This window comes from Staurois parvus, unplaced genomic scaffold (genome assembly GCF_062004578.1).
Source record: "Staurois parvus isolate SC_StPar_1 unplaced genomic scaffold, SC_StPar_1.0 ptg000086l, whole genome shotgun sequence".
NCBI classification, from domain to species: domain Eukaryota; kingdom Metazoa; phylum Chordata; class Amphibia; order Anura; family Ranidae; genus Staurois; species Staurois parvus.
Genome location: NW_028317882.1, coordinates 218,585 through 231,726, shown reverse-complemented (window position 1 = coordinate 231,726; position 13,142 = coordinate 218,585). Strand labels below are relative to the sequence as shown.

General features: G+C 40.3%; 1 protein-coding gene across 1 annotated transcript in view; it reads right to left on the bottom strand.

Moving 5' to 3' along the window:
- Positions 1–13,142, bottom strand: part of DNAH6 (dynein axonemal heavy chain 6) — a gene marked incomplete at its 5' end in the record, with an annotated part of 237,814 nt that overhangs the window by 27,637 nt on the left and 197,035 nt on the right. The window contains 3 exons of the mRNA XM_089670117.1: positions 3,450–3,579; positions 7,575–7,696; positions 12,177–12,296. Of these exons, the coding sequence (XP_089526243.1) occupies positions 3,450–3,579; positions 7,575–7,696; positions 12,177–12,296 (372 nt within the window). The remainder of the gene's footprint in view (positions 1–3,449; positions 3,580–7,574; positions 7,697–12,176; positions 12,297–13,142) is intronic.

Sequence of the window (13,142 nt, the reverse complement as noted above, 5' to 3'; positions counted from 1 at the left end):
ATCCTACTTATCAACTGATGATGTCATTGGCTTGTCAGGCTTGTATACAAGTTTTGGGCAATGTTTAGACATTTTGCCAAGGCACCCTGAAGAAATCTCAAGGCACCCCAGGGCGCCTGGGCACTCTGGTCAAGAAAGGCTGGTTTAGAGGGATATTTTAAGATCAGCGTTAAGACGCAGAAAAAAACCCATTCTGTTTGCATTTTTGAAAGTGCTTTTCTGGCAGAAAAAAATGCTAAACACCCCTAAATGCTGCTAAATGCTCCTAAACACTAGTATAAAAACATTCAAAATTGGTGTGTTTTCCTGCCCAGAGAACTGATGTTTTTTTAAGCCAGTGTGCATGGACTCTCAAATATCCTTCTGTTTGAGATGGCATATGACACTTTTGGTTTAGGTTTTCATAGTTTCTCAACTGATTATAATCTAATTTTATGGGATTTTCTATATTATTTTGCACTTATTCCTGAAAACAGTCTTTGATATGGTCTCTCTTTTCATTTGACTTCAACAATTTGATAAATTGCCAATTGTCTATGTAATACATTATCTCTGTGTACTCTATATTACAAAGACCTTGTCTTATCTATTCTGAATACGTACAACATGGGTGTATGTCTTTGTCGACACTGATGTTGTTACTTTATGCCCATTTCAATATTAAAAAAACCTTTTGGGATTGAAAAAAAAAAGGATAGGAACCCTGTTACAAGCAATCTTCCATCTCAAAAATCCAATATATAAATGAGTTGATCATACAGTATATACAGCAAGAATGTATGAAAACAATATTTCATAATCGTCAACTGTCCTATTTGTGGGCATGTTTGAGTTTTCAGCAGATACTCTTACAGACATGGAGAAAAAGTTAATGGCCTGGCTGGAATTTTTGTGTCTAAAGATATTTCCATTGTAATGCAGCACTTATGAGTGTCCATATATGTAACATACTACTGTATATGACTTTTAAAGCACATCATTTTGGGAGCTGCAGCATTTGAAACACTAAAATGAACAGCATAATTCATCTTATCCAGATTTTTATATTGTCTTTGTGTACATTTTATATAGGGTTTGATAAGTTCATAAAGGTGAAGCTTGTCTGTTCCTTTAGGTTAATAAGAATTGGGTCATCACTGACTGTACTGCTAATCTAATATGATGTTTCTGAAAGTTACATTCAGTGTCACTTGCAGTAAACAAAAGCACAGTCTCAGCAGCTCTTAGGTTACCCTTACTTCAATCAAGGAAATGGCCTATAAAAGGGGCAAACAACATAGAACATAGAGGTGAAGAACACTGAATAAAATGTCTTTCAAAATGTATCTGATACAAAATGTAATTCTTTTGTTAACTTTCAAAGAAGAATACAAGATCCACAGCTAGGGTCAGAAAAATTATAAATTGTAGTTATAGTTCATAAAAATACTCAAGCAATAAAGTTTCAAGGTGAACTCCAGTGAAATTTTTCTGGGGGATAGTGTGTTGTAATGTTTGGAACCTCAGTGTGGTTTTGAAGAAAAGTTACAGGTATGAAGAATGCCATACCTGTGGGATCCCTCTAGATCAGCAGTTCTCAACCTGTGGGTTGCGAACCCTTTGGGGGTCAAACGACCCTTTCACAGGGGTCGCCTAAGACCATCGAACGACCCATGTTTCTGATGGTCTTAGGAACCGAGACACCGCTCCTCTATCCGTCTCCAGGCGGTCCACCCACATGCAGATACACCCACATTTCCCTGGACCGCAATGTGTGGGCGGGATGACATGCCGCCCCTGTCATCTGGCCACACCCCTGGGATCACTCAACAGCTCCGCCTCCTCGCCGGTGATTGGCTATTAGGAATTGACTATTCCTCCCACTGACACCAATGATGGGGCACTATTCCTCCCACTGACACCTACGATGTGGCACTATTCCTCCCACTGACACCAATGATGTGGCAGTATTCTTTCCACTGATACCAATGATGGGACACTATTCCTCCCACTGATACCAATGATGGGACACTATTCCTCCCGCTGACATCAGTGTTGTGGCACTACTCCTCCCACTGATACCAACGATGGAAAACTATTCCTCTCGCTGACATCAGTGATGTGGCACTATTCCTCTCACTGACACCAATGATGTGGCACTACTCCTCCCATTGCAAAATTACAGTTATGAAGTAGCAACAAAAATAATTTTATGGTTGGGGGTCACCACAACATGAGGAACTGTATTAAAGGGTTGCGGCATTAGGAAGGTTGAGAACCACTGCTCTAGATGATGGAAATTTCCATTTCAGGTCCTGTGCCAAGCTGCTGCTCTGCTTCGTTGTGAAAACAGGGGGATGGCCGTAGGGCATGGGCACCATTCAGAGAATGATTTGCATTTTCTAAATGAATACAAAGCATTCTCTGATTTTCCAAGGTGGAGAGCATGATGACACACTCCTTCTCTCCACCTCATCCAATCAGAGAACATTTTGCATTCATTGAGAAAATGCAAAGCCATCTCTGAATGATGCCCACATAAATATATCCGTACCTGGAAATCCTTTTAAAGTACTGCCTTTATCCCTGTTAGGAAAAGGTAATGCGTGTGCATATTGTGTGTTTCTAAAGTAATGCCAGCTGCCTTGCTGCAGTGCTGACCCCTTTGCTTCAGTGCTTCAAATTAGTGACCCGGAACATGTATGCAGATAAGGATTTTTTTTCTAAGCTTTCCTAATCTGCATATCATTCCAGTTTAGTAATTGGATATTTTTAAAGCCAGTGGGACAGCAAAAACAGGCATGCAACTTGTATTTTCAACAGATGATCCACAATGACAGCCCCATATATCTCATCACAAGTTGACTAATTTAAATGCAAAGAGACTGCTAGCATGTTATCAGCTATCTACAAAAGCTAGCTGTTTTCTGTTTGGAAGAAGAAATTGGAACACCCACAGGAAACCTGAGCATTGCATCATTCATAAGGCAAGCTAGGAAATAGTCTATGGCCAGATGGATGTGCGCAGGTCCCAGCTACAACTTTCATGCTCCTGCAATGTACAAGGGAGAAATCTGTGACCAGCAAAAATGGATTCATCTGCAGACAGTTGGTGCCTGATGAGGGCAGGCTATACCAGTGCAGACAATGCACATGGGGTGGCTTCTTAGTGTCTATTGCAATCCCTACTGATGGCAATTCATAGTAATTGAGGAGGTGGGGCTATTCTGTCTTAATTTTAAACTAAGGCAAACCATAGATTATACAATTTTATTTCTTTTCACCATGGGTGGAAGAAAAGAAAATTACTCGACACCTCAATCAACACAATTAGTGTTGATGGTGGAATCCCTCCCGCAACATTATTGCACACAATGATTACTGCTAGTGGCTATAGCCACTGGCAGTGATAACAAAAAAAATCACATGTATGTTAAGATCTTATAGGTTGCTTATACAATAATGATTACCTGGAAGTTTTGAGAGGATGGAGGTAGCCAGTTCACTGACAATTTCATCATTGCTCTTTCCAGTCCCCCTAGCTGTAGACCTTGGCTGTACCTCCAAGATGGTGTTAATTAAGGTACTTGTCTCCTTGCGCTGCATAAAAAAGTACAGTTTAGTCATTTTAAGTGATATTGTTTTAAAGAAATGTGCTTGTGATTTTTTAGTGAGACAACTCTTGCACTGCCAGTACCCGCTGGGATCTTCTTCCTGGCTTGGACAGTGATTGGATATGCACACACATAGTTCAAGTGTCATTTCCTTGGTTTTTCTAAATTACTTATAAAAGCCAGCCATTACAGAAACAATGAGCTGCAGTTGCAGACCTCCAAACAAAATTTCACATTGCAGTGTTGTTCTGATTTCAATACTTTTTCAATCACCACCACAGTAAAAAACAGTCAGACTTCTCTATCTGCATACCTGTTCCAGATCAATGACCTAGAAAGTACTTAAGTGCAGAATCAGCATGGCAAGCAATTGGCACTTTCAGAAGAAGCAGTTTCAACTTCTGTTTGTGTTGTGACAAGTACTTTACTATACTTTGTTTATTTTTTACTTGGAAGCTATTTAACAAGGATTAAACTGTATCAGATTTAAAAAATAAAAATATAATTTTGTAAATAACATTTTTTTGCTAGTTTTGTTGTAAATGTGTGCTCCCACTGCAGCTTACACCTGACGAGAATGCATTAGAGTAAGAGTTAAAGTTAGGGTTAGGATTTAGGGAGCTTAATTTGCGGATGAGGTTATTTATTGAAGATTAATTTTAAGTGGGTGGGTAAGGCAAGGGTTAAATGTAAAGGGTTCATTTTAGGGTTAGGTTAAGATTTTGGTGAGGACAGGGTTAAGTGTTAGGGAGATTCTAAGCATCAGATTAAGATTAAAGGACATGTGTGAGAGTAGCTAAAAATCAATGTTCAATTTCCAGTCCTGAAAACCATTATAATCCTTTGATAGAATTGCTTTCACCAAGGCAGCATCTATGTGGTTTGACTGTGCATTTGTTTTAACATAACTGTTATAAATATTAGATTTAATTAAAAAGAGAAAAGATAAGCTAATGTTATATTTGCTTGAGATGTAAATTAAGGCTATTTTATTAGCTTTAGATAGTGGCAAGGGGTTAAAAACCCTTTAACCAGGGGGTTGAAGGAAAAAAAAAACTGACTCAATTCCCCTGTCCACACATTTGATGTGAATGGGGGAATCTTCCCCGCTGAGCTATTGTTACATAGTTGACATAGTTGGTAACCTTGAATAAAGACATCTGTCCATCTAATTCAACCTGCATAGGTGTGCATATGTGTCTGTGTGTTTATGTCAATACCATTTCCCATATATATGTATATTGTGTTCACTAAGGCTAGGTTCACATCTCCGCGGTGCTACGGGCCGCGTTTAGCACAGGCAGGAGAGCCCATTCATTTGAATGGACTCCCATGCCCCGGGACACGCAGGGAAGAAGTCCCTGCACTTCTTCAGAAAATGCAGTCCGCACAGGAACCTCAGTTCCCAGTACGGTTGTGATTTGCAGTGGCGGCGGCGTGCCATTAGAATTAATGGCACCCGCCCGCAGGTCCGCATTCCTCTGTGCGGGTGGTGCAGCTGCACGGATTTTTGTGCGGATCCGCAGCGGTACCACCCCTGTGAACCAGGGGTAAGAAGCCCATCTAAGAGTTTTTTAAACTATCAACACTTCTTGCTAACAACACTGATTGTGGGAGGGAGTTACACATCCTTACCGCTCCAACAGTAACTCTACGCAGTTAAGGATGAACTGCTTCTCCTCAAATTTCAATGAGTGGCTTCTTAAGCTTCCTCAACCTTAATAGTTTCCTCCCTATGCTGGAATCACCATTGAGGTATGTGTATATCAATATAATATCTCCTCTCAAGTGTCTCTCTTCTCCAGGGAGGATAAGTTTTGTGTTTGAAGCCGTTCCCCGTAACTGAGGCTCTCCAGCCCCCTTATAAGCTTTGTCGCCCTTCTCTGGACTCACTCCAGTTCCAGCACTACATTTCTGAGGACTAGTGACCAGAAGTGAATGGTATACGCAATATGTGGCTGAACCAGAGTCTTGGAAAGTGGTAGAATTATAGTTTTTATCTCTTGAGTATATGCACTTTTAATGCATGGGAATATTCTGCTTGCTTTGCTTGCTGCTGCTTGGCATTGCATGCCATTGCTGATCCTGTGATCTAATAGGACCCCCAGATCTTTTTCAATCTGGGAATTCCCCCAGTGGCTCTCCTCCTAGAGAGTAACTTGAACCCCAAGTGCATTGCTTTATATTTTTCAACATTAAGCCTGAGTTCACATATATGCGGTGCGGTATATCGCATGTGATTCGCACAGGAACCGCACCACTTTCCTGTACAAATCACATGCCATTTGTCTGCGGTGTGATTGGAGCCATACATTTTGTATGGCTCTAATCGCACCGCACCCGCACCAAAAAGGTGCAGGACCCTTTTTTGGTCCGCACTAGAATCAGATCACATGGGTATTCACACTTATGCGATCCGATTCTGCACATTGCACCGCATTTTGTGGACTGCTTTCGGGGTGTTGTTAACTTAACATACACAACAGCAGCGGTTTGCATGAACAGGGTGCAATTCTGATGCGGTGTGGAATTTGCGCAGAAAAAGCTGCGAATTCCGCACCGCATCAGTGCGAACCAGGGCTAAACCTCATTTGCCATATAGTTGCCCACCCCTTTATTTTACTGAGGTCCTCATGTAAGGTTTCTATATCATGCTGTGAAGTTATTGCCATTCTTAGTTTGTATCATGAGCAAACACTGAGATTGAAAAGCAGTGCACCAGTGATCAGCAGATCACTGTTGCCATGCAGGAATCCTGAAAACCTGTCAGTGTATCTGTGTGTTCCTACCTTATACAGGCAAGCAGATACACTGTGACAGGAAGAATCAATGAACTACTGTAGTGCAACAGTGCCGTGGTAGTTCATTAAGAACTACAAGATGACAGCTGCAAAGTCTGTAGGGATTTGTAGTTCATTCATTCACAGAACTCAGTGAATGAATGATGTGGCGGTGTGGGCAGAGCCTGTCCCGGCCACACTGTTTTCAAAAAGTGACAGCTAGTATGGGGAACATCTCCTCATACTGCATTCACAGGGAGAGAGGACAACGAGCAGCAGCTGCAGCAGTGGGAACATGTTACATGTTCCCAAAGGTGAACTTACCCTTTAAAGGGGAGCTCCACCCAAAAGGGGAAGTTCCACTTTAAGAACTGCTCCCCATTAAGGATTGGCACCTTTGGGGGGCGGGTACCTGAATTTGACAGGTACCTGCTCCCATTTCCGGTCCGATCGCCTAGGCGATTGGAAATGGAAGGTGTCCTCCCTTCCTGTAGTCTTTTGGGACACGTGACAGGTCCCAGAAGACTACAGGACCATTCATGAAGCGCAGCACTATTCGCCCATGCCCAGTGGGTACCCGGCTGTGAAGCTGCAAGCTATCACAGCCAGGTGCCCAAACTGAAGATGCCGGCCTCCTGGAATCCAGGGTGGCTGGTGAAATGGGCTGCGGGGGACACACCACGGGACCGAGGGACACGTAAGTGGCTGTTTTTTAAAAGTCTTTGTAGCTGCTGACATTTATTTTTGACAGGTGAGTGGAACTCCACTTTAAGGAAATCTCCCTAAAAGACACATATGGCAAAAAAACCTCCAAAATGACAAAAAAGGCTTTAGTTATACTTACTGTATGTTCTTCATAGAAGTATCCTACATGATAATTGTTATGCTATGAAGAACATTAGCATTTTTAAAAAAAGGTTATACTTTGTTCTGTATTAAAGGAAACCAACTTCTACATATCCCTTGTTTAAATATTATTCATTGCCATGGCTGGGATTGCTGTGAAAAGCTTATGTACAGTTTGCCATCTGATGGTTTCAAAAGAAACGTTATTATTGGAAGATTGACATACAAAGGCAACTAACGCCTATTATCTCTGTTTAACAGACTATTATGATTAAATCATCATTTTCCTTTGAGCTGTACTGCAATCCATGCTTCACACAATTAAATTAGAGCAAGTACCAATAAGCACACAAACCTGGAAAGCTAAATTGGCATTTTCATGCATTCCGAATATTTCTGGATCATCGGTCAAGGGCAGATTTTCTATGTACTCTTTATACAACTGCAGACTGTCAGCATCTGGACTGAAATATATACCTAAAGTGTGTTTAAAAATACAGCTCATTAGTTTTTGCTAATTTTTTTCTAAATAGGAAAAAACACGTAAAGAATATGGGTTTGCACAAAAGCATCTATTGAAATGAAATACACTGTAGCCTGAGGAAAGGGGGATTTATAGACTACGACAATTACGAATAATACTGTCCATCACACAACAACCCCTGAAATACTTTTGATATAAAAGCATGTGGCTGTTGTTACATTCCAAACATTTCTATTCAATCCATAATTCATGGTAGGACAAATTAAAATATTGCTATTATTCTGGACCTCAACCAAGGCCTACTTTGCATTACCAAATGTCATCCTGCACTACTCAGCTGTAACTCTACAAATTTAATGCACTTTACTTGACCAGTATGAATAATGCATTTTTGGGAACTAGTCATTTTATTATACGGAAGAAGGCATTTACTTGTGTGCACTACTGAAGTCATTTGGAGTTTGTAACTATTCAGGTGTTAAATAATTTATTGTACATTTTAATGTGTGTTATTACCATTTGTGAAAAAGAAAACCGTGTTGTACGTAGATATTTAAGAATTAAAGGGTTATGAACTCTTCCGAGGAGCGCACTACCTTCTCACATAGAATGTGAAGCAGGACTTCTTCAGCATCTCCTCATCATTGAATACACCTATTAAATAATATATTATATCTGTGACCTTGTGCAATGCTTAAAACAAACACAGTAAAAGATGCTGTTCTGCTGCTCACATACCCACAGGAAAAATGTAAATTGGAGGGTTAACTTATAGTGAGAATTTATTCAGGCAAATAAGACATAACAACCTAATCAATGAAGAATTTTAGCCAAAATAAATTTGAAGCCCATCTCTAGGCAAAAGTGTTTTCTCCCATGCAGTGGGGATGTCCCGGCATGGCATGTGCCTGCATGTGCTTCTCTCCCCTAGAAAAAAACAAACAGCTAATCCATGCAGTGTGAGCACAGCTTCACTGCATGGGATTTTTTTTTTTGCCGAGTTTGGAAAGGTTAAAACACTTGCTACATTTTAATCGCTGTATTGCCATTGAGGAGATTTTGACTTCTCAAAATGAGGGAAAATGCTGTCTTTGTCATTGGCCACCACTCACCAGAATAGGAGTACCTGTTGAAAGATAACATTTTGGATCTGTCCTAACTTTCTTTCTAATTAACATTAGTCTAATGACAAAATTGTCTATACCTATTCCCCACTCAAATAAAAAAATAGAAAATATTGGTTGGAGTTCTACTTTAAAGAAAGAAAATGTATTGAAAACACACAATGCCAGGCTATATATATATATATATATATATATATACATACACACACACACACACACACCCTGTTCAAAATTATTATGCAAATGATATTTTTCTCATTTACCTAAATAACTGATGTAAAAAACAGTCAGCATAATTCTCATGTTATCAACTATTAAGAGTACAATTCACATTTTATTGAACAAACCTCCTAATGATAACAGTATTTTTTTTAAACATAAAAAACTTACAATGCACTGTTCCAAATTATTTCGCACAGTAAGTTTCAAAACACTTTATAGGTTGTAAAGAACTGAAAATTGTAATTTGTTGTGTTTGCAGCATATTTACTGAAATCAAAAGCTATTTCAATCAAACTTTTAACAACATTTTAACTTTTTAAACATTTTAACAGGTCACGTTACATTTTAACATAGGACCCCTTATTTGATAGCAGCTTCACAAGTCTTGCATCCGTGGAACCTGTGAGTTTTTGGACAGTTTCTGCTTGAATTTGTTTGCAAGATGTCAGAATAGCCTCCCAGAGCTGCTGTTTGGATGTAAACTGCCTCCCACCCTCATAGATCTTTTGCTTGAGGATGCTCCAAAGGTACTCGATAGGATTGAGGTCAGGGGAGGATGGAGGCCACACCATGACTTTCTCTGCTTTTATCTCCATAGCAGCCATTGATGCAGAGGTATTCTTTGCAGTATGAGATGGTACATTGTCATGCATGAAGATGATTTTATTACGGAAAGCGTAGTTCTTCCTTCTGTACCAGGGAAGAAAGTGGTCAGTCATAAACTCCACATACTTTGCAGAGGTCATCTTTACACCTTCGGGGACCCTAAAGGGGCTGACCAGCTCTGTTCCCATGATTCCGGCCCAAAACATGACTCCACCACCACCTTGCTGACGTCGCAGCCTTGTTGGAACAGGGTGGCCGTCCACCAACCATCCACTACTCCATCCATCTGGACCATCCAGGGTTGCACAGCACTCATCAGTGAACAGGACTGTTTGAAAATTAGTCTTCATGTATTTTTCTGCCCAATGCAGCCGTTTCTGCTTGTGAGCATTGGTTAGTGGTGGCCGAATAGAAGGTTTATGCACAGTTGCAAGACTCTGGAGAACTCTACACCTTGATGTCCGTGGGACTCCAGAGGCACCAGCAGCTTCAAATATCTGTTTGCTGCTATGTAATGGTATTTTAGCAGATGCTCTCTTGATCCGATGCATGGATCTGGCAGAAATCTTCCTCAATGTGCCTTTATCTGCACGAACCCGCTCTGAATCAGCCACAAATCTCTTAATAGTGCGATGATCACGCTTAAGTTTTCGTGAAATATCTAATGTTTTCATACCTCGTCCAAGGCATTGAATTATTTCACTCTTTTCGGCAGCAGAGAGATACTTTTTCTTCCCCATATATCTTGAAAATGGTGCTCTGATTAATAATATGGAACACCCTCCTTTAGTAGTTTTTCCTTAAATTGGGCTCACCTGCCAATCTAATTATCACAGGTGTCCGAGATTATTTTCAGGGATCAAAAGAGCCCTGACACACAATGCCATCCATGAGTTAAACTGAAAAACAAAATATTTAATCTTTGTGACACTTAAATATAATTTGCATAATAATTTGGAACAGGGTGTATATATGCAGTATATACACTGTATATCACCCTCTGGTGTGCATACTTTAATTAGGTAAATTTATTTTGGCTCAGAAGTAGCTGAAGTGAACATGTCTGTGGGGTTCAAGCTCAGATCAGGCTGGAGGGTTCTGCAGGTCAAGCCTCTGCCACCCCCCCTGGTTCTGGAAGTTTCCAGAAATGTCTAGAAGGCAGAGGGCGGAGGTACATGGGCAGAGATCTGAATATTCATGGGAGTTTGACCAGTCGCCAGGCAGGAGTCATAGAAAGGTGGTAAGATGTGCCCATAATTATTGAAAAGCCTGGCCAGTGGCTGTTTTTGCTGGTTGGAGTATGGAGTGCTGAGGTTTGTGAAGCCTAGAGGGGACCTGGGGCTGGGGGCTCTGCCTCCAGGCAGGATCTGAGGAAGAAGGGCAAGGACCAGTTTGATCAGAGCGATCTTCACCACCCTTCAGTCTCATCCAGGAGACACCCTGAATTACAAGGGAGGACTTGTACAGTAGGAGGCCTGAACAGCAGTCTCTGCCAAGCAGCAAGATTTCAAGGGACAGAGTGAGTACCTCTACTTTCACCACCCAAAGCCTATAGGGGAAAAGCAGCCAGGTACAATACCCAGCTAGCCATTTGGGAGAAACAGCTTCTTCCAATCTTCAACCCCTGCCTGGGATAATGTGCTAATGTGCTAGTGCTGGGATTAGTATTAGAAAGTGCTATGCCAGTCTGTTGAAAGTAATTTCCCCTGGAAACACAGTCTGGAGTTTGTATTAAGAAGAAAGTGTAGCCACTGTGGTCCTCAAATTTTGTCTACACTTTTCACCCCCAAAGCCTACAAGGGAGATTGCAGATGAGTACAATATTCAGCTAGCTTTCAGAAAGACAGCATACTGCTATCCTCAACCCTTGCTTGAGGAATTCTCAGTTGAAGCCAGGTAGGCTGGCATTTTCTACGAAGGGAACATAGAGCTCCTGCATACAATACAGCACAGTGGCTAAATGGTTAGCACTTCCACCTGGCAGTACTAAGGTTGTTGGTTCAAATCCCAACCACGGCACTACCTGCCTGGAGTTTGCATGTTCTCCCTGTGCCTGCGTGGGTTTCCTCCCACACTCAAAAGACATGCTGGTAGGTTAATTTGATCCTTTCTAAATGATCCCTAGTATGTGTATGTATGAATGTAAGTTAGGGACTTTAGATTGTATGCCCCTTGATGGTTAGAGACTGATGTGAATGTACAATATATATGTAAAGCACTGCAAAAATTGACAGCGCTATATAAGTACTTATGATTAATAAATATATCTATTCTTTTAATAATAAAGTGCTATACGATAGAATTGAATATAGATAATAAAGCAAGGCAGTCAGCAAGGCGGTTAACCTAATTTCTATGAAGTACTAGGGTAAAAAAGATAGAATTGCATACGTATACACTTATATAAAGGGTTGTTATTCTTCTGAAGTTACTTGTTGTGCATTAGGTTAACAGTTTAGACAAGAACAGTGATGAGCGGTTTCAGATAGCTAGTAAGACCTATATACCATTTTTTTTTTACCTGAGCTAGAATAACAGTAATTGTCTTCAAGGGTCTCTGGAGAAAAGAATCTCCTTAAGATTGTCCTTAAACATCTTTGGTCCCATGCATCAGTTACTCTTCCTCCATACGTTATCTCCCCTGGAAAATAGTATAATGCTTCAGTTTTACTGTAATTTTTTTTCTTTTTTTACAGTAATTTCTTACAGCTCAACAGATTTGTCATACTTATGCTTAAAGGTCCTATGTGGTGCAGAGCAATGGCAGAGAAACGATGATAGACACCATGGATAACTAGCACCTTTCATACAAAACAACAACAGCTCAGTGGGTATGCAGATAACATAGCTCTGCTGTGTCTATCTAAAACTGCTTTACTTTAACTGAACTGAAAAATAGATCATTCCTGTATAAAATATTCAATAAATAGTCCAAACAACAGCAATATTACTTAGTAGTATATTACTTGGAAAGAGTATAGCTAGTAAATCTACATGGGACTTAACAGTTTCATCATGCTGACAGCCCCTTCTCCAAGATCAACTTAGATAATTATATGAATGTGTATTATTAGCTACTATTTTTACATATTAACTCATAGTATTTCTGTAGAATTCTGTAGAATTTTCAAGCATACTGTATGTCACCTTTACATTTTATTGAAACTTTATAGACATATGGTTGTTTATAGTCTTTTTTTGCTTTGTATGCCCCTGACACTAAGCCTTCATGCTATATTAGTCCAACCAATAAAAAAGACATTGGTCTGCAATAAGAAAAGAATGGACACCACACTTCAACCACACAATTAAACCGGCTTTAGCTATGAATTTAGGAAGAACTCTACAGTGAAGATGTAGAATAGAAAAAGTTTTGTAGGGACAGCACAATCAAAATAAAGGTAGTAGCCTGGTTCACAGTAGTGCAACTTCTGAAGGGACCTGAATTGCACCAAATTGCATGCCAAGAGAAATCTCACTGTTTTCG